At 45.9% G+C, this 26,152-nt stretch overlaps 2 protein-coding genes across 2 annotated transcripts in view; one reads left to right on the forward strand and one right to left on the reverse strand.

Moving 5' to 3' along the window:
* PAGR1 (PAXIP1 associated glutamate rich protein 1) overlaps window positions 1–26,152 on the reverse strand; it is a 206,110-nt gene that overhangs the window by 82,538 nt on the left and 97,420 nt on the right. The window lies entirely within an intron of this gene.
* KIF22 (kinesin family member 22) overlaps window positions 1–26,152 on the forward strand; it is a 242,721-nt gene that overhangs the window by 63,665 nt on the left and 152,904 nt on the right. Inside the window, exon 3 of the mRNA XM_078652399.1 lies at window positions 15,004–15,131. Coding sequence (XP_078508525.1) covers window positions 15,004–15,131 — 128 coding nt within the window. The remainder of the gene's footprint in view (window positions 1–15,003; window positions 15,132–26,152) is intronic.

The following is a 26,152-nucleotide window of genomic DNA, read 5'->3' on the forward strand; positions in this document are numbered from 1 at the left end:
ACCATGTAAGCTTGGGCACCATGTAAGCTTGGGACATTAGTCCCACTCATGTCAGACAGTTTGCTTAGGGAGCTAACAGCCAGTTCAGTTATGATGACTTAACTTTTTCTATGGGTCCTGGGCATCCATGGGGTCCTAATAACTCAATGTACCTATAGACATCACCAGTGGGTACTTTTGTACCTTGGAATTATAGGAGCTAAAGCAATTGTTCAAATTAGTCAGAAATCTGAGACCCCCAGTTACAGCACCAGTACAGATCTTGGCTGAGGAGGCAAATCAGTGTTTGTGTGGGGCTCAGAAGGGCAGATAGGAGCTCCTTAGGGCTACCAGGCAGTAGTCTACTGCTAATGAGTGTTGCAGTTCTTGATATCTCTACAGCTCCCATACCATGGGTCATTTCTTGTTGCATTTGGGGTTATCTAGCCAGCTTAATTGAATATGTATCTAATACGATCGATATGGCTCCCGGGCAATCATTGCCCCTGCAGTCCAGGAAGAATATGGCTTTTCTCTTGGCCAAAGTCCTGCTCCGCCCATCTCTGAGCATTTCAGAGATTCTTTCTCAAATTACAGCTATTGGGTTTCTCCAGAGTGATGCAAGTCCTCTGCTGTCATATTAGGGTCTCCTCTGTAGGTCAGGCGGCAGCGGAAGGAAGCCAGAGCTTACCAAAGTATGTTAACTTTACATTACAAGCTATCCCTCCATTAGGGAACTGTGTGTGTGTGCGTTTCATTTTTAATACTTAACCATTGGAAATTGCATGACTAAGTGAAGGTCTGGCAACTTCCATGTCCGGTTCTGTGACTGGTTGTTTCTCCACCACATGATCTTGATTGATATTCTGTAAACATTAGAATATCTCTGCACACATAGGGCCCTATAACATTTCCATAGCGATAAAAACATCTTGCACCTTTAAACAATGATATAAATAACCTCCAACTGTTGAAAATTAGTACGTTTTGGTGAACATTATCTGCGCCATCTTGCCTCTTCCCCTGATGCCACACTTTTGTCGTGCGCGCCCGCCATTTTCTAAGATGCCCCGATCAGAACGAACCCTTTTGCATGCCGCTGGCCCCTGACATAGCCCTTCGCCTTCACTAAGCCTGCACGCTATCCACCCCCTGCTTGCACCTGCCTTGAGTCATAAACCCCTCTTCGGCGCTGCTCTGCCCCAGGCCCTCATCCTGTTCCCAGCGCGACACCTCCCTGCTTTCCTTTCATGATCTCCGGCCCTTAGATGCAAAACCCTTTTTCCCCGTGTGCCCGTTTTGTCCTCCCCGTTCCCAAGCCGACACCCAGCTCTGCCGATACCATCCTTGCCCCTCCCCGTACAATAGAAAGCTTCCCCCATCAAAGAATCCCCGGGTTGATCAAAGCCCCCACCCCATGAGATCCGATCAAACCCCCCACATTCCGTGAATCGGCGGATTATCCAGCTGCGCGATGCTCATCACCTGTTGTGACTAGGGTGGGGACTTCAACTGTAAATGTGTGTGGGAACGGGCCCAAAGGGGAGTTCCGAGAATGTCTTTTCCGTACATCAAAGCTTTAACATGTATGTGTAATCTACAATAAAGTCATAAATGTGTGTATAAGAGGCCAGGCCTCAGGAATACAGCTAGAGCACCTCAGAACGATACCTTCTGTCCGTTTCGTTGTGTTCTCCTCCGGAGAGAATAAAAACCCTTGTTTCCTGCTTTCCAGTCTCCAGCGCCTGCCTCTTCATTGATTTAAATAACTAGAGGGTCACAGAGGCAATACTGCCGGGCAAATATCGATTGTCCCTGACCCGATTGAACTTTTTACAATTGGCGTCCCAAGCGTGGGGCCCATCAGCGACTCGTGGATCCAGTGGGAGAGGTCCCGACGACAGAGTGAACGACTGCAACGATCGGGAGAGCTCTTGCCCAATAGACCCTCGTCTGGCAGCCGATCATCCGAACTTCACTAGTTCCGAACAGACCTCTCTCGAGTGATCTACGGTCCTGACTGGGAACCATCAGGAGTGCCGTGAGAAATACGAGAAAAAGAGGACGATCGGGCGCTGGATTCGGAAGACAAGAAACTGTCCATGCGGTCCGGGTAAGGTCGTGTTACCACAACAAGTTGCGAAAAATTTGCTTGTTTGTTTGTTCAAAAATACTAGTATTGCTCTGTTTATTTTTATTTGGAGATTCACTGTCTGCAAACGGAGAAACAACAGGCTCTCTCTCTCTTTGCAAACAGTGGAGGATAGGTAGGGTAGCAGCCGTGCTTATTTTTTTCTCCCCCACTCAATAATTGCTTGAAACTGAACTGTTGTTCGCAAACTATTGTTTCCTGGAGATTCCCTGTCTGCAAGCAGGGAAGAGACCACCCTTTTTGCAGATAGTGAAAAGGGTAGGTAACGCAGATCTTTGCGGACCTACTCATTCTCCCCATTGTTATTTATTGGTCGTTTGGTTTTATATTTTTTTTTGATCCATGAGGTATTCACTGCCTGCAAACAACGTTGAATAGAAATATTCTGTACGGTCTTTGCACCTAGTGATAAGATAGGCAGTGCTGACTTTTTAGTCCCTCGTTACGAGCCGTCATGTCTGTCTTCTCCCCACTGATAAATAGCCTGTTTAGTCCGGACCGCGTATTAGAGGTGGACCATATAGCTCCATTAGAAGGCACCCCTAATAAGGACATGTTCATAAACTATGGGTTAGTCACCATAGCCTATAATAAATTATGGCACAGGTATACCGAAGAGAGTCAAGACAAACAGTGGCCACTGGCAGGATCCTTTGACCTTGATAAAATAGAAACGTTAGAAACAGCCCTTCGAAATAATAAGACAACGCCGATTATGCTCGACAGTCTCGGTATGTGGCGCAGAGAGGCTACGAAACGACAGAGAAAAGACGAGGATAAACCAAGTAGGGAAATATACCGACAGGACAACCCCAGGACACCGCTACCCACAACTTATCCCCCGACACTATGCAAAGGACGACCAGACTTAGGGTCAGACCAATGCGCTTTTTGTAGGTATGTCGGACACTGGAAAGCCCAATGCCCGACTCTACTGAGCGTGAGTAAAGGCAAAGGGCCGACAAGAACGACAGACCGACAGTACGAGAAAAGGCGCGAGACAAAGAAGAACCCGACTTACATAGACAGACCAGACAGAACCACCACGTTTGATTATGCCCGATGGCACAGATTTCGCCAGGAAAATCTCAGCGGCATGCTCACGTTCTCCTAGGTCGGGCAATGTCAAGACGGGAACCCAGCCTCGTTTAAAAATTCACAGACGGAAAGAGATAATTATGACCAATAACTGTTTTTATATTTGTCTTGGGTCTTTGTATGTCGTACTTGTACTGTCCCCCGTCTGAGTTTGTGTGTATGTAATGTGCAAATCTGCGTCATCCCTCTACACGTGTTTCCGTGTTACTCGACCTCTGTTAGCAGAAACTTAGCATAAAAGCAACCTGGAAAGAAAGAAATGGTGAAACAAAATCCGTAGACCATTAATGAACTTGAACTTTTAATTTAACACAACAAACAAGAAATAATAACGATAAACTGTAGAAAATGAAAGTCAAACAGAACATTCGCCCCCCCCCATTCTGGAACCTTCCAAAGTAGGGCAGGGTAACGGCTACGCCCAACCAACGGCAACCCATATAAGGCGAGCCCGGCCGCCAACTCTTGGTCAGGAAATCTTAACGTATGGGGGAGCCGGAGGAGAGGCAGGAGCCCGCAGCCTGGGCATTTGCAGGTAGTCCCGCCACATGTCTCCTTGGCCGGCCGCAACGGGCCTGGAAAGACTAAGGTAGTCCCGCCACATGTCCAGAGGAGAACGAGGCACCTCTTCCTTTTCTCTTCCGTCACAGCCGCAGCAGTCCTGGACGGCGGGATGTCCTGCACGTACCTCCACGACAATTTGTCCAAGTTGGGCTGGGAGGGAGAGGCGACGCGGACGAGCCTCTCCCACCTCCACCGGTAGGAGGTTTCCCAGCCCCCAGCCCGACGCCGAACACCCCCAGTCAGGCGATGGTGCCAATACTTCCACAGCACCGAACGTACAATGGTGGCACCCCAATACTTCCACAGCACCGAACGTACAATGGTGGCACCCCAGTACTTGCGCAGCACCGAACGTACAATGGTGGCACTTGGGGAACACCGGATGTGGAGAGGCCATCATGCGGGGCGATGAAAAGGAGCGGCATGGAGTACACCGGGAGAAGGAGACGAGGCGAACGAGTCTCCCTTGCCCCCAGGTGGGGGCATCACAGCCGCACCCCAGCCGAACGTCCCGCTTTCACAAAACAGGGACCTCTTCCTTTCACTCCGAAGGGTCTCTTCCACTCTTGCAAACTCGACGAGAGTGGCCCCGGTAGGGCCTCAAAATGGCGTCTGGGTCTGCTGGAAGGTGGGCCCCGGCCACTAGAGTAACTTTGACCAGCAATATAACTCGAACATTTGCCCTCTGGAGCACGAGCCCCCATCTCCGACAGCATCTCCGCAGCCTTGAAGATCCTACAAGGGTCCCCGGCGGAACCTTCGGCCTTTGCAGGTTTCCGGTAAGGGACGGCTGCCTTGATCGCCAACGAAACAAACATGACATTGCCACACCTTCTGTTAGCGTGAATTCTAGAACTGCCGAAAGGGACTCTGGTCCAAACTGCCAGTAATGGAAACATTTCCCCCTGATGCTGCTTCCGGACTGAGCCGGCCCCGCCCAAAATGGCGCTGGTATCAATCGGAACTCACGAACACCTCGTGGTGTTCCTTCGCACTAATATAAACTTGATGTTCTGAGATTTTATATGATCCTTTGTACACTTGGCTAGAAAAGACAAGGAGAACTTACTCGACGAACAGTATGAAAAGATCCCCGTTACAAATGTTGATTACGAATGTACAATGTATTATATTTTTATAACTGATGTAAACCCCATTTACGACGCACACGTACGGTATGCATATAGGAAATCTGATTACAACTGTTATGATTATGCTTCTAAATTATGAAAATATATGCCCCCGAACCCCCAGCCAATTAATAGACGTTTTAGTCTCTTACAAATGAATGAGTAAAACTTTCCGATGTTTTTATTGCTGCAAACGACACCCCCCACTGTACGCATTTTAGCCATTGCCACGACCGGCCAAATACGACCGCACCCTCATAATCCATATGCTGAAATGATTTTGCAAAATAAAGTCTTTGAAACTATGGACGGGTATTGCATGCTTTATTTTAAAAAAATATGGGATGGGTGGGAAAGTTCTTTTCTGTGCACCCTACTCTGCTCTCTCTTTAAGGTTAAAAGAAGATGGTTGCCCAGCCCTGGAGGACGGATCGGATCGACAACACGACACTCCGCCTTCAAGGTACGCGTCTGACTCATGAACTCTCGCGTAGAGGAAGACCTTGACTTCCAAGGATGGGTAAAACGAATGGTGTAAATGAGGGAATGTAAAAGGAGGGTGAAATGAAATAATGTAAATATTATAAAGTACAACGTTCCAAAGTAGCAGGGACCCAAGAACCGAAGAACCTTAGAACGCCACAGCGTTGAAAGAGGTTTAAGGACCCCGATAGTGAGATACATCCTTTGACTAGATACCTCGCACTAGGCACCTCTGGTTTCCTTTTTATGTTTCCCCGCACACGCCCTACATGAACACACTACCCCCCCCCCGACTCCAGAAACCATATCCCCGGGGACCCTGCCCCAAGGAGGAAAGACGAGTAAGAGGTAAGTAAAGGACTTATGAATCCATGTATTTGAATGCGCGCGAATGCTGTCTCCCCCCCACCCCCCCCCCTTTTTTCCTCCTTCTGCAGGTTACATCAGAGATTACAGCCGAGGTGTGGCGAAGATCTGAAGCCTTGCCACGTCTAATACACGAAGCGGACTAGCGCCGCAAGGTGGTGTCTAAGCACGCCTGCAGACTACTCACGTACTGAACAAACCCGAAAAATTAGCACAACCTGATAAAAAGTGGTCACCCTTAAACCAGACCGGACGAATGAACCCATGTCACGTATGATGCGAAACTATGAGGGAATGTGTGTGTGTGTGACTGAGGCGTTGGCCCAACTGGTCGAAGGACCGAGAATGCGATAAAGTGCGACAACATGGTACCTCCTTTCTTCTTTCCTTTTTCTCAAGGCACGTCCCCTCTACCCTGTCTAATGCTCAAACTGCATGATTACAAGATTCTAACGCAGACTCGTGAATGCCCTTTACTGTGTAATGCACTAAATAGCCTTTCTTGAATACACTGCCACCCTCTCTGTTGCACGTGTACTATTTAGCCTGCCGTTGCACTCTCTCTCTCTCTCCCTCTATTTTTGCACTCCCACTCTTCCGAGTGGTTAGCCCCGAAATTGGCAGACTGCCACCCCTAGCACCCCACCTAATTGGCTTCAAATACCGTCAGTATTTGCACAAAAACTTGTCTTTAATACAATCACCCTGAGACCGCGTCATTACCTCTCCTTTTCCGCTAGAAGTCAATGAACCCAGGTTGGGCCGTAAGGGAAAGGACAGGTAAAACGACAGAGGTTCCCTAATCTGACCCGAAAATAAGGGAACTACATGTCAACGGCTCCTATAGTATAAGACAAGGACCTCAGAATACGCGACCCTCCCCGAATTGTCGCAATACCCAAACCGGAAAAATGACCACCCCCGTTACCTCCCCTGTATATGTCCCTGGTTGTTTCCCATAAAACCCCTGTCCTTCCTAATTAAGTAATCGGGCTGTAAAAGGTTACGTAGGACCCAGAATGATGTTTTACAAGGTTAACAGACTAGTTCAAGGTAAAGAAATCATCGAAATGAACCCCGCAGTAGTTGCAAAACAGGATGCACCGATAGAAAGGAAATGTTTAGCCATGTTCGTCTCTCAGCAAAATACCTGTGTAGTACCATGTTGACGACTCACTGCACCCTTTTGTAAATGTAAAACTCTAGAGAACGGCATATCTTCGCCAGATTTGTCTCACAAGGGTGGGTTACCATCAGATGAACTGCCATGCCTGTAATAAATAATTATGAAGGAAAGTCATAGTGAATCCAACAGAACCCGTCACCGGTCATTCATATGCCAGTTGTGAACACTAAAATAACGGGCATTTTTCATTCTTTGCCTGGAGCTGGGAGAGAAATAGACTTTTTGATTATCTTCATCTGCAAATTTTCTAAAGACTGTCTTTTCAAACTTGTTTAAGGGTACCGCTGTTGGAGGAGAAAAGGACCGGATGTGGGAGCACGAGGCCCGACTGCAGACTAAGGAACACCTGCGACATTAGCCAAGGCGAGACCACGACTGAAAAGAGCTGCAGGACGAGGCACTGTTTTCGACAACATGAGAAGAAAGGGTCGACCTGATGCCCCTGCTCGATGTCCAATGCCTGTCGACAAGTCCCCGCTCTCTGAATTCGGTCACACGCCCGCCTATTTGAAGTCTCTCGTTCCCCTAGTTTGTTCCTAATTTGGCCTTGCTCCATCCCCCTTTCCCTCTGACCTACCCTATGGACTGTTTTGTACGTTCTTCTTCCATCCGAACTCTCTGACAATCACCTCAAAGGACACAGGGCGAAAAGGACCTTTCCGACCAGAAACGCGAGGAAAGGGTCGTGCCCTGCAACGCAGAACTTAGAACAGAGCTGGACTTGTAGCTCCACCGCCGGTGCTCAACAGCGCCAACGAAAGACCACAAAGAACAATGAGAACTCGTAAAACTTCGAACATTTGACATCCTCAATCACCGTTTTTTATGCCTCATTTCTCTCCCAGCCGCCATTGTATTGATCCTGCTCCAATCCGAATCTGAAATATGTATTAACCTGCCAGTTCACGTTATGATATGTACTTGCTGCTCGCCGTTTTTGTATTACATTCCTATGACTTTCCTGCTGAACAAGTTTATCAAAGTTTATCAAATAGGCCCGCCTCCTGAAAACTAGAAAAGTTAAAATGTATCGTTTACAACTCTTTTTATCTAGGGTTCCTACCATTTTCCTTCTCATGCCCACCACAATAGAACCGAGTAGAAAATGAACCAGCAAGATGTCTTGAATATGTTAAAGGGAGGACTGTTGAAAATTAGTACGTTTTGGTGAACATTATCTGCGCCATCTTGCCTCTTCCCCTGATGCCACACTTTTGTCGTGCGCGCCCGCCATTTTCTAAGATGCCCCGATCAGAACGAACCCTTTTGCATGCCGCTGGCCCCTGACATAGCCCTTCGCCTTCACTAAGCCTGCACGCTATCCACCCCCTGCTTGCACCTGCCTTGAGTCATAAACCCCTCTTCGGCGCTGCTCTGCCCCAGGCCCTCATCCTGTTCCCAGCGCGACACCTCCCTACTTTCCTTTCATGATCTCCGGCCCTTAGATGCAAAACCCTTTTTCCCCGTGTGCCCGTTTTGTCCTCCCCGTTCCCAAGCCGACACCCAGCTCTGCCGATACCATCCTTGCCCCTCCCCGTACAATAGAAAGCTTCCCCCATCAAAGAATCCCCGGGTTGATCAAAGCCCCCACCCCATGAGATCCGATCAAACCCCCCACATTCCGTGAATCGGCGGATTATCCAGCTGCGCGATGCTCATCACCTGTTGTGACTAGGGTGGGGACTTCAACTGTAAATGTGTGTGGGAACGGGCCCAAAGGGGAGTTCCGAGAATGTCTTTTCCGTACATCAAAGCTTTAACATGTATGTGTAATCTACAATAAAGTCATAAATGTGTGTATAAGAGGCCAGGCCTCAGGAATACAGCTAGAGCACCTCAGAACGATACCTTCTGTCCGTTTCGTTGTGTTCTCCTCCGGAGAGAATAAAAACCCTGGTTTCCTGCTTTCCAGTCTCCAGCGCCTGCCTCTTCATTGATTTAAATAACTAGAGGGTCACAGAGGCAATACTGCCGGGCAAATATCGATTGTCCCTGACCCGATTGAACTTTTTACACAACTATATGAAAGAAAATCCTAGTGGGGTTAAAGTACTTGTTGCGGCTTTTGTTATATTTTTTTATTTGCTACATTGTAGAAAGAGGTAAAATGAAACTGTACTTCTGTCCCTTTTGGGCCACCAAGAGGTACTACATGGCAGCATGCATCACAGTGAAATTCGCTCACTTCGTTTTGACAATCTTTGACAGTTTGATCTTCAAAGTTGTGCTGCCATTTGGAAGCCTGTATTGCGAATTATGGTGGCTGTTTAGATTGAATGAAGATACCCTTGATGTAGAACTGGTATATATGCTAACTATTGGTTTATCCGTTGTTGCCTTTTCATTAACATTCATAACCATTTGAAAAGCAACTCTTGCTTGGAAGTGTAAGGGTCATGAGAAATGAAAGATCGAGAAATTCGCAACATGACTTTGTGTCTTCGTAACATTAGCTCGAGACTAAAACCTGCAACATTAGTTCGAGACTTAAACCTGCGTAAGCCAAGATTTCAGATTAACAGCTCATGAGTTTATTAAAAAAATGATTACTGAAAGCAACAAGTAATTTGGCATTGGTATTCAAAATAACCATAGAATATTTCTTCAAGAGAACTAACAGTTCAACTGCCTCAGATGAAAATCCAAGGGAAGGCGAAATACAAATCACTGGCGAAGTATAAATCCGTGAACGTACAAGCATGGAATCTACCTCCAAAAAAAATGAGCTAAAAGACTGACTCACCCCCCAAACAATGTAGCTTTTATAAAGTTTCAGTGTACAGAAGCCACACGCATTTCATAGTATGGCATAACCAGGTTATGCTAATAGTTCTGCAACCACATAACCCAATGAATATTCTGATAAACAAAATACTTCTAGCGACACCTACTTCCCAATGTGTAGGAAGCTGGCTCTCAATAGTGCATCAAAACTCAGTACACAGTGGAGTCCAGGCAACCCTTATTGGTTTGCACAAGTAACAAATCCAAATGCTCTGTTCTAGTGTGGGCAAGCAGTTTAGACTACTCAAGGGCAATGGCATTGTTGTACTCTGAGGCAATAAATAAAAGATGCACTCAAGAATATATCTGAGACAAATTAAAAAAAAAATAACACTTTTCATATACATTTCATCACCAAGAACTTTGGTATCAAGTACTGAGAAATTTTTCAGAGGTAAGTAAAAATGTTTACTTTTCTTTATTGCATAAAGAAATATTTTTCAAATGGGGAAAAAAGCATGAATTGCAATAGGTTCTGGGGCTCCCCATCAGGACTTAAGGTGGTAGGGGGGGGGCCAAAGAACCACCTTTAGTTAGGCTTCACCTGCCCTGGAACATCTGGATGCAGAGGTGCTTGTTGGGTTGCTAGGTTTGCGCGCTACACCAAAGGAGAGGGGTGTGTGCCACCTAGTAAGAGCCTGGAGAGAGGGACTTGGACTAGTCTGGGAGCTCCCAACAGGTGGAGGGCTCATGAGGGTCCTGGGCACAAGGAACCACTGTCAGTTCTCTGGAACAGGTTGGAAAGTGATTCAGTCGGCTGGGCTTGTGCACCACGGGTGCTCATTGTTGTAGGGCTTGCCGGTTGAGGGGACAAAAGATAGCTGGGCCCTTTTCGAAGCGGGTCGCTGCAGTGCTAATGTCCTCAAAGGCTGCTCAGTCTGGTAGTCCATATTGGACTCAAACTGGCTTTGGTTGCTGCAAGGGGTCCAGTACCACGGGTATTGGTGCTATGTGGCTCCAGTTGGTCCTGGTGTCTTCTCACTTGGTGGGGAAATGGATCTGACCTCCTGGGGCACAATTACCTTTTCTTTCCTAGTCCTTTTTAAGGTCACAAACCATACGTAGTTTAGATAAGGCAGCCATGTGTGCGGCTGCACCGGTGTTTGATTAACTCAGCAAGACAAGGGCTTCATGTTTAACTTTAAATTTCTATTTTCACAAACATGAGCATGTCTTCTGGGAACCAGTCCATTCAAAAGGGAGAATCTATTGCTAATCTTGGTACAACAGTTCAAGTCGGTTTTATTTTCTGGCTTCCACCGGGTCATCTGTTACTCTAAAAGGGAGTTTCAGCTCTTTTGGCCAAGGGACCTCTAGAGTTCCGATTTCAGAAGTAGGCAGTCCGCTACTTTGTAATATTGAAAAGGACAAACTTAAGTCCTATTGTGGACCTCTGGACTGTATCTATTCCTCAAAGGAGGAATTCAAGATGCTCACGTTAGCTCAGGTCTTCTCTGCCCTAGACCAGGGGGACTGGCTGGTAGCGTTTGACTTGCAGGATGCGTATTTTCACATCCCCATCCTGCTGGCCAACAGGCACTACCTGTGGTTCAAGGTAGGCCACGAGAACTTCAGTTCACTGTACTTCCCTTTGGCCCCACCATTGCCCCCACCATTGCCCCATGGATGTTAACAAAGATGATGATGGTGGTGGTTGCAGCTCATCTGTGCAGGTTGGGGGTATCTGGCTTCTCCCTACTTCGACAACTGATTGTTGTAGGCGCCTTTGCCCCAGGCTGTATTTTCCCACCCCCCAGACTATGGCAGACCCCCTGCATTCGCTGGGGTTCTCTATAGACGTGCCAAAGTTACACCTGACTCTTTGACGCTTCCTTTTTATCCGAGTGGTTCTAGACACAGTGCAGTTTTGTGCTTTTCCTACCGAACAGAGGCCAGGATATTCAGGTTTATGATACTGATGATTAAGCCTCTGACCTAGATTTCGGTGAGACTGACTGAGGCTGCTTGGGACTCATGCCTTCCTATCTCCTGTTGGTAAATAATACCAGATGACTTATGCAGGCTCTGCAGTGGGGCTTCAAGTTCCAGTGGGTGCTGCATAAGGGGACCGTCTCCGACATGGTACAGATCTTGAAGGGAACTGCAAAAGACCTGCCATGGTAGTTGATTTAACATGAGTCGGAGGCTGACCCCTTGCCCTTCTTCAACTAGATCACATAGTAATGACCGATGTGTCATCCTGTGATGGGGTGCCCATCTGGGAGAGTTAGAGATCAAGGTACTCTGGTCTCTGCAGGTGTTGGGGCTCCACATCACCTTGTTGGAGCTTACGGTGATCCAACTAGCATTTCTTCTGTCAAGTGAAAGTTTGTTCAGGTGTTGACGGACACAATTACCGCCATTTGGTACAGCAACGGGTGGGGTGGGGTCCTGGACCCTTTAGGAGGCTCGAAGCCTCTGGAAATGGCTGGAACAGCAGGCATTCCTGGTGGTTCAAGATCTGGCATGTTCTCTGAACGCTAGGGTGGGTGAACTCCGCTGTCGATGCCTAGCGGATCACAAATGGTGTCTCCAGTGGGATGTAGCACATGGTATTATTCAGCATTGGGGAGCGCCTTGCTTAGATTGGTTTGCCTCTGAAGAGAATGCACAATGTCAGCAGTTTTGCGCGCAGGAGTTTCCAAGCGTGCTATTGCTCGTCGCAAGTGGAGCTCAGGCCTCCGGTACGTCTTTCTGCCCATACCACTTCTGCCCAGAGTTCTCGAGGATCAAGAACGACTGGGCCCAAGTCATTCTTGTGGCTCCGAACTGGGCACAAAGTCTGGTATCCAGACCTTATCGGATGAGCATCAATCCTGTGATGGCTGCCCCTCTAGTAGGATATTCTGTTTCAGGGGGAGGGTCCTCCACCTGAACCTGTTAACTCCTTGTGTGGGGATTGTGCTGCGACAGTTTGACTTTTGACCTTCCTCTGTAATGTTTTCTTGGCAGCTTTCCACTAAGACTGTATACGCCTCCCATTGGCCAAAGTTTGCCAATGATTGTACAGAAAGGTCAATTGACACGCTTTCTTCTTCTCTATCTAATCTTTTTATCCTTTCCCTTGCCCAGCAGGGCTCTGCTTTGGGTACTTTCGAGGGTTAACTATCTGCTTGGTCATTTTTCTTGCGGCTACTGGACCAAGCCTCCTTGTTCAAATCGCCTATTGTAAATAGGTTTCTAAAAGGGCTTGTATGTGTTTCCACCTACGCCCTTTATCATGACATAGTGAGATCTCGATTTGGTTTTCACATCTTGTGTGCTCCTTTTGAGCCTTTACACAATTGTCCACTCCGGCTGCTTACCATCAAGACAGCCTTTCTAGTGGTGATAACATTTGCCTGAAAGTGAGTTGCAGGCTGTCTTTTAAGCCTCCTTACCATATGACATTCTTGGATAAGGTGGTGTTTCACATCTGTACCTCATTTCTTCCAAAAGTGTTGCCCCTTCTCATCTGTCAATCGGTCATATTGCCCACCTTATTTGCTCCTCCATCTCTCTAAGGAAGACTAGCTTCATCTTCCGGACCCAAAAAGAGTGTTGTCCTACCATGACCGCACACGACTTCCGGGTGGACGGCCAACTCCTTGTGGGTTATGTGGTAGCTAAAATCAGTCTGGCGGTGCAAAAGCAATTGCGCAGTGTCCCCTGCATTAACATCTGCTACACCTTGGCTAGTAAGCAGCATCCTGAGGACTTACAAGAACATTCGACCAGAGGGAAGGTTGCGACCACAGCATTGGCTTGTCTGGTCATTGCTGGACCTCTGCCAGGCTGTAATGTGAAATTCACTGCACGTTTGCGAAACGCTACTACTTGGACAGTTGGGTCCGTAGGGACGGGCATTTTGCCAGTTCGGTCGTACCGGGCTTTTTGATATAGTGAATCTATGCGCAGCCCCCCGCCCGGAAGTATGGCTTGGGTATCTACTCAAATGTACGGAATCTGCTGCACGAAGTGTATCAGATGAACAAGTTACCGGTCTTCGATAATGCAGTATCTGGTAGAAAATATCTAGCTGCAGATTTCTTAGTGGACGCATATATAGAGCTAGGGTTGTTGTTGTTAACTCCTAAAACAACCGTTAATATGCCACACTGAAGTATTGATTTTTTTTTTCTCATGTTGAGGGTGGTTGGAAGCTTAGTTTGAAGCTATAGCCATCTTCTGTGAATGGTGGTTCACTTGGGTTCCCATCTCACCATTGATGGCCGTAAGCTCTGCTACAGAACACCTGTTAACATGTGGAGCACTGCCTATGGATTTGAAGATTGTCTGTCATTGGAGGAAGAACCTGTGAAGACATAACAAAAAAGACCACTGTGCAGTGTAGGTGGATGGGGTTTGTCCATGCTGTCGCAGTGGAAATTAAGGAAAATGGTAGGGTTTTGAACGGGGAAACATTGTTTTATAGTTCGGGCTCCCAGTTATGTTTTTACAGACTCTTAAAGACCAGCACAGACGGAAGGAAAACTATTTTCCTGCATTTATTTATATATGCATGCCAAGTCAATTGCAAACTGACGAGGGAATTAAAAAAAGTTTTCCTATACAGATTAAATAATTGCAGTAGTACACTTGTTTAAGTTCTGCAATGCAAATGATTTCAGATGACTGCATTGTATTGTAAATGGCTAAACTAATTGCACTGCGCAAAGTAAATAAGGATAGAATGAGCAAAATATGAATACAGACAAGTGTCAAATTAAATACCCTAAAGCCCCTTTTATAGTAAATGGTCTGTTTATAAGGAATATGTTCACTGTCGATCTATGACCAGGGATATTTAAGACTTGATCTAAAGGGCATTAGTTGAACTGAAATAGGGCATTGTGTTATTAAAACGTTTATAATCGCACCTTTTTAGAGGAAAGATGAGATGATTCACCTGCCTTTAAAATTGGCTTTGGTCATTGTACACTGAAGGATTCGGTGTGTTGCAACCTAAACAAATACACAAAAAAGCACCATGCTTGGTGGCTGATTCATAGCAAATTTCCATCTGCGAGGTTGTCCTTTTCCCTATAGTTCTTGAAGTTTCATGTTTGTTCGTCAGTGTGCTCTACTGCTGAATTGGCTTATGTTGCAGCTTGCATAAAAAGCTTGTTTGGATGAGAGGTGACTTCTGCGTTGACAAAAGCTGTAGGGGAAAGTCGTGGTGGATGTTTTACTTTTGGGAGGGGGGCGGTTTACTAAAATGCTCCCCCCAGTATTTTCATTAATTGGGTGTTTTGTTCAACTTTCCCTTTTTTTGTTTCCAGGTTTGATGCTTTCTATGGTGAGGACAGCACCCAGCAAGAGGTTTATGCTCGGTCTGTTGAACCGATCCTCTCTCACCTCCTTGATGGTCAGAATGCTAGCGTGTTTGCTTATGGACCCACTGGAGCAGGTCTGTATTACTGACTGCTGGAATTTTCATGTAAACAAGAAAATGTGCCAGGCTTTTGAATACTGCAGTGCTTCTCAATCCCCCTGCGCCCCTCCCATTGAGTTTCTGTTCATAATGCAATCCAACTTGTGTATATATAATCTCAAAACAATACCCTTTCAGGCATTGAGTAACGCATAAATTATGCAAAAAAAGCAGAACTTTGGGTAGTTCTCATCTTAAGGTGGAAAGCAGCTCCAGTATAGAGCTCACTCAACACCAGTGACACTCTAAATTTGCTCACCTCAAATGTCTGCTTTTCAATCAGTCTTCAAGCACCGTGCCATTCACACCAAGATCTCCCTTTTGGGTGCCCTTTTGACAATGGAGCAGAGTTCGGGTGTCTCACAATAGCAACTTGCATGAATGTCTAGTTAATGAGGTATGGGTGTAGGAGTGCAAAGTGCTGTCTAGTAAACATTCAATGGTAGGGCTTAACAGCTTTAACAGTCCCCATAAGTAACTTTTGTCCGATCACTAGGAAACTTTTCTGTGGCCCATTTGGTCTCGCTGATCACCCTCTGATCAACTTACACCATTAACTCCACCACATCTTGCCCTGCTGCATCCCATCATGAAACCAACAAAGTCACCTAGCTTTGTTGCGGGAGAAAACCAAGTGATTGCTGCTTTTAAATAGAATATCATTAAGTGCCAAAACTCTAAGGCTACAGAGCATCCCATATTTTGTTACTGAAAGAAGTTTCAGACAAATCCATCAATCTGAGACATTTAATTGTTATAGATGTTCTTTGTTTGTATGGCAACACTTATTTATTTTAAGGTTTTATAGAGCGCGAACATGACCCGTGAGGGTATCGGAGCGCTTTAGATACAATAGAGTAATACAGGGTCACGGCAGGTCATAGCACAACAAAAAACTGGTAAAACGATAACAATTAGTACATAGAGCTTACAGAAAATCAGGGCGATGAAGGTGGGACAGGGTAGCAAACAGGTACTGTACCGGGGGATAGGATAGGCTATACAGCAGGACAAATATAATACAATGAACAAGAAAAGTAATGTACAAGGATGCAGGATAAGGCAATAGTCTCTCAGGTGGCTGAGGGAACGAGATTAGCCAAGGAATTTACCAATGAGAAAGGCCTTGGCCTCTTTTTTTTGAAGCGAGCAAAGGAAGGGATTTTTCTAATGTCGGTCGGGAGGGAGTTCCATATTCTTGGTGCCGTTCTGGTGAAAGCCCAATTGTAGGTTTTTATTTTCTCAAAGTGTACAGGCCGGAGTAGGAGGGCCTTGGTCGATCTTGAGTTTGTTTCCTCCAGATAATACAAGCTTCTGTGCAAGATACGCAGGGGAGTTAGAGTGAAGGGCCTTGTGTGTGATGCATGACAGCTTGAGGTGAATCCTCGCCTCGAAGGGGAGTCAGTTTAACGCTTTCAAGTGAGGAGTGATGTGATCGAATTTTTTTGAGTCTGTAAGTAGTCTGGCGGCTGCGTTGAGGCAGGCTTTTAAGGGTGCCAGCGAGATCTTAGGTAAGCCAGAGAGGGTGGAGCAACCGTATTCCAGTCGAGAGATGACTAATGATTGGACAGCGAGTAGGTCCTGAGCTTCTAGAAAGGGTTTCCATTTCCATAGGTAGCTCAGGTGGAATCTGGCCGATTTTGCCATTGTGTTGATGTGATCTCGCATATTTAGGTTATAATCCAAGGTAATTCCCAGAGATTTGGCTGTATTCACAATGGTCTGGGAACCGTTTAAGGCTGTGATGGCTTTAATCCATGTCTGGATGTCGGGGTTATTCTTGGGTGGGGAGATTACAAGGAACTCAGTTTTCTTGGCATTTAGTTTTAGTTGATTGGAGGAGAGCCATCTGACGGTCAGCTTCAGGGCTTCATTCAGGGTGAGGATCTCTGCAAGAGATGAGATTTTTATGTAGATCCGAGTCATCAGCGTACATGTGGAAGGAGATATTTGCATTGCGCAGGACTTCGGCAAGGGGTTCCAGATAAAGATTGAAGAGGGTGGGGGACCATGTCGATTCCCGAGGGACTCCCACCGTGACCACAGAGGGAGCGGACAGTTCGCCATTGACTTAATCTCTGATCGGTTATGGAGGTAGGATCTGAACCAGTCGAGGACCGTGCCTTCTAATCTCATCCTGAGTTTAAGGCGTTCGAGTAGCATCACATGGTTGACCGTGTCGAAGGCCGATGATAGATCAAGGAGGATCAGGATACAGGTTTTGTCTTAGTCAAGGGCTTGAAGAGCGTCATCAACAATGTGGAGCATGGTGGTTTCGGTGCTGTGCCCCGGTCGGAAGCCTGATTGACAGTCATCGAGTAGATGGTAGTTGTTGATGTGGTGACTTAGCTGTAATTGTACACACTTTTCCAGCACTTTCGCCAGGAGCGGAATGTTGGAAATTGGTCTAAAGTTGTCTGGGGAGGCTGGGTCCAGCGACAGTTTTTTCAGAATGGGTAGGACTTGGCCTGTTTTCAGCGAGGTCGTTATTGATCCCTGTCGTAGGGAGGCATTGATGATTGCAGTCCAGCTAGGAATAATGGATTTGGTTACGGTCGTGAGAATGTTTGAAGGGAGCGGCTCATTGAAGTGGTTGTTGGGTTTCAGGGAGGCAAGGATTTTCGCGACTTCGTCATAGGATGCAAATTCGGACCAGTGAGCTGAATTCTTTGGTAGGGATCGTGGCGGCAAGGAAGGAGGGGGCAAAGGGTCAAAGTTCGGATGGAGGCAGGAGGGGGCCTTGAGTTCAGTATCTAAGGTTTTGATTTTGTTTGTGAAAAATGAGGAGAGCCTCAGAGGAGATGAGAGACTTGGGGTTTTCTTTCACTGTTTTGGACAGTTTGTTCGATCGTAGTTTAACCTTCTCAAAGAGTTTGCGAGGTCTGTTCTGGGCATTTCCTAGTTCCGCTCTGAATTCTTTTTTTGAGTTGACTATGTTGTTGTAGATATTTCTGGCCTGGCGAAGGAGTTTTAGGTGGTCTGTTGAGCGGTGCTCATGATATTCTGAGTGGGCATGCAAATTAGTTTCCGTCATATTACTATCGGAACCCTGCGGCGCAAAATAATAAACATAGCACATACAGATGTCAATAATGGCTGTCACAACTACTAGAATGAGGGCAAATGTAATGCTGAACTTTCTCTTTAACATGGTCTTTCTCCGTCCAGGTCGATCGCCTTCTTTGCTCCTCCCCTCTGTTCGTTATTGTTCACCATAACTAGGAGGTCCTCCGTCTGCCCTCATTTCTGCCCCTCCTGCTCTTGTCCTTACAAACCCAATTCTGACCACCAACCTCCCTATCCTCCTCTGCAATTTTCAATGTATGCCTGGTTATTTTTGATTATCACATCTCCCACTTTTCGGTGTTCTTATTTCCCATATTTATCATTTTGAAATGTCTGGCGGAGACTTATGTTTATACTCATTCATGCTATGTATGACCCATGTCTTACTGACCTTCTTGTCTCAAAAATGTAAAACGCTCTGATACCCATGGGTCCAACCAGCGCTATATAAAACCTCTAAAGAAATAAATAAATATTTGCTGTATACCCAGGGCCTTGCACACATTGTCCATAACTGCATACATCAAGTGACTTCAATTGTCACTCCCATATCCTCCAGGGCAACCAGAATCGGAGTATCTAAACAGAAATTTGGCTGTCGATAATGCATCATTGTTCTTTACTAGATATGCCTTCACCCATTAAAAAAAAGCATAAACCACCAGAATATACCCCAAAATTTTAATAGGAAACATTTCAATGTAATCCATTTAGAGCTCCTAGAAGGGCATACACCTTTGTTCCATTGCCAGCATTGTACTGAGGACACCTCATACAGCGTTGGCATATCTGCTAAGCCACTCTCCATATCTAGCCGTTTGCCCAAAAAGGCAACCTACTATTGGTCAATTCATCCCAACCCGAGAGTGGGGATGTGAATCATCTGTCATTGATAGAACAGGGCATCGGGCATGATCTTTTTCTGTTTGTATTCATCTGACATTGCTAAACCTGCGTAACTGTTTTTCACAATTCTTCAATTCATCCTTATTAACTTTTTTGCATTTCAGCTAACACTCCAGTGCTTAAGTCTTGAACACTTTGCCATGTTGGGGCCAGTGTGGACGACATACCTGAAGGCAGTGGGGTAGTAGGCCATCCTCTTGGCTGTTTTAGCTGCAAAATCATGTTTCCTACCCAAATCAGTTATTTTCTTATGAGTGCTACAATTTATGCTCTACGCTTTTGCTGATGAGGACAGTGCGTTTACTAATCTTGTTACCACCACCACCTCATGTTGTAGCAACTTGTGAAGTAATAAACATTCTCACAGCCTTTAATCTAACAATGTCGAGACCCCCTAAGGCATATTAACTATCTGTATCAATGTTCACCCTTTCTCCAAGGCCTGTTCAAAAGCTGTGACTAGTGCTATCGGCTCCGTTGCCTGGGCGGATGTCCAGTATCTTGCATATGTCTAATACTATGTTGAGCATGGTAATAGCATATGCAGCCATAGTACCGCCATTCAGCAATTTAAAACTGGACTTGTCCACCCCGAGATCTCCATTCTTATCTGCCAAAGAAACATCTGACAAGTCGATTCTTGTCTGTCTAACAGTCAGGCACCTCATCCATTCCATCCCACTCAACATTTCACACTACAGGCAACCAACTAGCAGGATTAACAGTCTTACATCGATGTGAAGTTACATGTGGGATAAAGACATCATAATGAGTCATTCGAGGATTGATGAGATGTTGCATCCTAGTCCTATTTAAAAATAAATCCACAATGAGTTATATATACGGTACGTCCCATAACCAAATTCTCAGCTTATTGACTGACTGTCCTTAGACACATGGAAAGGGCCTGAGCTGTAGTGTCAAGTGTTGCAGAATAATAGCGACATTGTTGCTTGTGATCAACCTGCTGTTGGCTGAGAGCAGACAATGCACAACTATTCTGTGTCTTAATCTTCTGCAGCCAACAGTAAGTCTATATAATGTGTCCATCACACCAGGGCTGCACTGGAACCCATCAATTCCATTTTTAATTCTCAATTTATATATTGAGGGACTTTCAATGTAGCCCTGGGAAATCCTTTTAAAATAGAAGGGGCGACTCCCCAGAATGAAGGTGAAGAGATGAATGTTATCTTCATGAAGTAGTATGGAGAAGAAAGCATTCTTTAAATCTATCACAGAAATTAGGACTTCTCAATGGGCAACCTAGATAGTATGTTAACAATATTGGGCACAACAGGGAACTGTGGTACCACTATCTTGTTAATCCCACAGGTCAACTACAAACTTCCAAGAATCTCCTTATTACTGTCCCCCAAGACCGGGGGTATGGTGTTGTCACAAGAACTCCCTGATATTTCTTTCACTGTCCTCTTTTACAAAATCCTGACTGTCCCCTGCAATTTCTTCAAACCCTCCTGTGATCTACTATATAGAGGTATCCTGGGTAAGCGTGTGTTGTCTTTGACTGTAAAGTGTACAGGCTGTGTAGTCATTCTTCGTGTCTTAGATGTGTATAGCCCAAATTCCATGGTCCATCTCCTTCAGATGCTCAGGAGAGATGTGTAATGAGCATAAAAGCCAGTTATCGGTCGCATTGTCTTAATTGCATTCCAGATAAATCACATCTGCTGTACAGCTGATAACCGCATTCATTCTCATCCACAAATCTAGTCCTAAAAGGTTGAAGGCACGCTTGTCTGAACACCAATTCATGTTTGCCTTTTATGCGACCAATCGTATTAACGCAAGGGCTGGGAGATGTGACTGGCACATTGGTAAACCCCATAGACACATTTACTTTCCCTGTGAGTGGGACCTGGGACAAGATCTGTTTAGTCAGTGTGGAGTTAATGTCCCCTGTGTCTAGTAGAAATGTAACTGTTCTCTACTGTCCCCATAACATCTGGGCAGCTCAAATTTAGGGGTAACACTGCTATTCACCAATCCTCTGGGGCCTCCCTAGGCCACATCTTCCCCATGGCAATTGCCGTAGTGTGGTATTTCATGCATCATCACTGCAGTCATTTGGGAATGTGGTTGTTGCATAGTGTTAAAGTTGTTCTCCTTAGGGCCATTTACTCTTTTTGCACATGACCAGGGAACAGTAGTGGGAGCTACCTCTGCCCCTAATGCGATCTCCCTCTGTGAGGAGGGTATGTACATTCTCAAACCTGATGATCAGTGCTGAGTTATTTGGATGTACATTGAGTAAACCTGTGGTCTAGCTAGCGAGGGGCTGAACTGGTCCTCATCTGATTCCCGCCCCACCCCCTTTCCTATATTGATATTCAGTCTGTTGCATTAGTATTTTTTTTTTCGCTCTCTATGTTTCTTCTCCATCATCTTTTCCTCCTGATTTAATTTCTCATAATGCTGAGCCAGGTTTAGCACAGTCCAAGTCACTGCTGGGAGCCGAGGGGACAACTGATGTGATCTATGGGTTTATGAACAAAAGCTTTGAGCCAACATTTCTGCTTCTAGTACTCTCTACCAGTTTTTTAAGTCTCGGCCTGATCCAGCGTATGCGCTGGTCTTGGACGAGACATCTAGTAGGGCTTTGAGAAATGCTACTTTGCGGCGATCAGCTTGCTATCACGCGCACAAGAGCGTGCGAGCATGCATGTGATAGCAAGCTGGTCCCTGGCAAAGTAGCACTTGTGGTGACGCGCGTGCACACATTTTTTTCTTTTTTCTTAATTTCACGGCTGATTTTTGTTTTGCGGCCCCAATGCTTGTCATTTAGCTGTACAATTATTAATTGCTCCTTCTGTCATCGTTGCAAACCTTCCACAGGAAGCCCCGAGCAGCTTCCGCTCAGTTCCGGGCGTTGATTGGCTCACCAGTCGTTCTCTGTTGGACGGGGTGTCCCTGCGCCAGTTCTAAGCAGGATGTGTGATTTCTTCCACAGCTGGACCATGTATGCCCAGTTGATTGGCTCACCAGTCGTTCTCTGTTGGACGGGGTGTCCCTGCGCCAGTTCTAAGCAGGATGTGTGATTTCTTCCACAGCTGGACCATGTATGCCCAGAAGGGGCGCTGCTGCGGAGCGGTTCCTAAACTGTAACGCCCGTAACCTCTGCAGTCTAGCCCCGGGAGGGTAGGAATGATCAGGTGATAGATATACCCAAAGCTCCACAAAGCCTGTTTCTTTTTGTAGAGCCAGGATCCTTTCGCTGAGGGACAGCAAGTGCCGCCAGCTTTCAGCTTCCGATCAGGCGCCATCTGGACTCGCCAGCCTGCTTTTACTTTTGCTATAGCGCGTACACCACTCGCATGCTTTTTTAAAAAATTTCTTTTAGCACGTGCGCGCACACAACTCCCGGGCTTGTTTTAATTTGCAGCGCGCGCTCTTGTATTTTTTGTCAGATAGCGGTGTCTACTTCATGGTGTTTACTCTTATTTTTGTATAGTGCCAACCCTTGCCCTCCATTAATCCGTCCCCCTCCTCTCCAGCACATATGGCACTGCCTCTCCTACGGGTTTAGTCAGTGCTCCTCTGCTTCCCAAGAGCCCCCTTTAACTTTGAGCCAGTTGCAGGCAGAACCCGCAAGCTTTATCCCTGGCAGGCCATGGCAGAGGCAGGACCCGTGAGCTAACTCTCCAGGCAGGCTATGGATGAGGCAGTGCAGGAACTGTGCTTCTCCCCTCGCAGGCCATGGACAAGGCAGAGGCAGGACCCGTGAGCTTCCCCTCTCGCAGGCAGGCCATGGACAAGGCAGAGGCAGGACCCATGAGCCTCACCGGGACACAGGTTAGGAAAGTTAGTGGGCATATTAAACCAGATTTGGGTAGAAAGCAGTGTTTCAACAAGCACATGCTTTTATCTGATCCTAGTTTACTTTGCAAATGCTTGTATTTTCAGCTGATCCTCTTTAGTTACTTGCAAACAAACGAGGATCAGGTGAAAACACCAGCACTTATTTAAAAACTGATTTCTAACCAAATCTGGTTTTGCTTCCTTTCACCGTGGGTTTTTAAGATTATCCTGGACTCTTGTAGGTTTGTTACGAAGTACGTATCTGCACAGCACTGGAAGCCCATGACTTTTTGGACGAGACAGAGGCTGTACCTGTGAACTTCCCCAGAACGCAGGTAAGGAAAGCAGCAAGTTAGTGGACCTATTGAACCAGATTTGGGTAGAAAGCAGTTTTTAAACCACCATGTCTTTACACTGTCCTCGGGTACTGCCTTACTGCTCAACCAAGCTACCACTTTAGAGAGTAAGGTCACACCTGGCTTTAACCTCTGTTATACTTCTGGGGTTTGGGGACTCTATACACACTGTACCTTCGGGTCCAGTGTATATAGAGCCACTTTCTCAGTGGCAGTCCCACAGTACAAATAACATAGCAGTAAATAGTAAAAAAAAAATAGGTCTACCAGATGCAAACATGCATTATATAGTCTATTAGTCTCTTTTTGTAAAAAGGACCAAACTGAAACACACAACCAATCAGACACCAGCACCCTGTAGAACCTTCCCAAGAGAGGTGGAGTTCCTCAGATTTTCATCGCACTTCGTTGTGTATGGAGTCTCCCTGAGCCTGGTTCAGTTTCTTCAGTGACTTCAGTTAAGTGTATACCTTATACTTTATCAGGATAATGTTGGATTCTAAGGGCTAATGTTGGATTCTAAGGGATTATTCAAAGTTTGCCAGTCCTGTGGGAAGAAGAATGTTCACATTGATGATGCCCACAAAGACTGTATTTATTGCCTTTACCTTTCCCTACTAAAACCTTGAGGGGTAGAGGGATGGCTTTTATTATGGCTAAAATGAAGAATGACACCTTCTGATGCTGGAAGTGATACTTCCTCTCTGTCTCAGAGACCGAGGTCGCCTGAGGGAGAACCTGAGAAAAGGAAGCAACCTAAAATCTCACATGGCAAAATAATCCCTTAATCAGGAGAGAAGTCTCCTCAGGGATTTAATCACCTCAATCAGGTACTTCTAAAACCAAATCTCCAAAGAGAACCTCCTCAAGATCAATAGCCTTACCTGCTACTTCCACAACTTCAACGATTTCTTCTTCCAGACCGTCGACGACGATAACCTCTTCAACAGCAAGTCTTAAAGGTTCCATTCCATCGACATTGCCTTGATCGTCGACGACACCTCAGTCATTAAGAGCATCCAAACTAAAAGCCTCGACATCGACCGCACAGTCGGCGAGCAAGCATACGTCGTCGGGGAAAACTATCGCCAACTGCTGGATGGGTCTTTGCCTCGAGCGTGGCTTTAGGGCGGTCAATGGACGATCGGCCTCCGATAAAATGGGTAGGCCGACCTTTGATAATGGATTCCATAAAAGCAGAATAGACTACGTCCTCCTTAAGACCACTGGTCCATGTTGGAGGACATGGTGATTGTGGATCGGTCAGAGTGATCATAACCCTCTGGTTGTGAGTCTTCATGTAAATTATGGCGGTGAGTGTAACAACCAAACAGACATAGCAACCGCTGATGCACTGCTTACAAATTACTTACGTAGGGTGCGTTGGGCAAGGGTATGTATTGACCATGGGGTCTTGGAGGAGATCACCTCTAAGGTAACAAAGGTTTTGGGAGTTTTGCGTTCACTTCCAACCCAAGAGGAAATAGATAGGGATATAATTCAACTTCACGAAGACCTATTTAGTAACCTTAGATCCCATTTTTCTAAATCTAGCACAAAAATCCACTGGCCACCCTCTGTGTCAATCTTGGTACAACAAATCGTGCCTGGAATATTATGGCAAGCTGGCCCTCGCCATTAAATCTAAAAGGATGCTTGATATTAGGGCTGCCAGGTGGACTTATTGCAAAGTTAGAAACATGGCCAAACAAGACTGGGATAATAAACACTGGCAAGATCTTCTTGATGCCAGTAAGTTAAAAAACTTGACCACGTTTTGGCATATTGTCAAATGGGGTAACAACCACGACTCAATGGTCCCTGTAAATCATGTACCGGTAGAGGTTTGGGTCGAGCATTTTGAGTCTCAGTTTTCTGGGCAAAATTTGACCGTTCCAGAACTAGCCCCGTTTGCGAAGGCTATTATGGATGTTGGATCCATTATGGGTTCAGGTAACATCTTATGGTTCAAACAAATTAGAATATCCCTGGAATCCATGGGTTTGGGTAATCTGTGGTCTGATCCTGTCAACCCGTTTCCCCCTAAAAAAGCATTAAAAAGCCTTTATTGGTCAACAATATATCAAACTTGCTCGACAAGTGTCTTCCACTTCACTGTCTGGACTATTTCTAGAGCTCAAATCAGACCCCCCTAGAAGATTATTGGGACACAGTTACCAGGTCTAGCGACAGAAAACTCTATCACCAGCTAAGGGTCGGCTCCCTGCCAACAAGTGTTTACAAAAAAGTGGAAAGGCCAGGAGTCTGACTCCTGTCGTTGGTGTCCAGACCACAGAGTCCATTGCCCATATTTTTTTTGAGTGCCCGGCTTATGCTGCCCCACGGGCCAAATGGCTTAAACCAATCTGTTGTAATATGTCCACAAGGGTAGGTTGTGAGGCTTTAAGGAATCTCCGGTCGGACACGAGGGAACTGATAGTTAAAGATGTAGCCAAATTTCTGGGATGGGTGTGGATTTTGAGGGTTAAATAGGACCTAGTTGAGTGACCCTATAGAGACTTGTCTTGGTTGCACTAAAACGGTTTTGTAATACCATTTTAGATTGTTTGTATGTTTTAAACTGTATATAAAATGTTTTTAAATGCCCTTTTTATGACTTGTAAGCTTTAACGATGTATTTTAGCATGGTACTACCTTTTTATGATGAAACAATCGAAATAAAGATATTTTGACTTTATCGCCGACTGCGTCACCGGCGACACCACCCGCGACACCAACACCACCAGCGACTACTCCATTATCTACGTCGATGACTACACCACTGTCTACGACTGATTCGACGACTAGGATTTCACCAACAGTTATGTATGCCAGTTTTTCAGCGCCTGT

This window comes from Lissotriton helveticus, chromosome 7 (genome assembly GCF_964261635.1).
Source record: "Lissotriton helveticus chromosome 7, aLisHel1.1, whole genome shotgun sequence".
Taxonomy (NCBI): domain Eukaryota; kingdom Metazoa; phylum Chordata; class Amphibia; order Caudata; family Salamandridae; genus Lissotriton; species Lissotriton helveticus.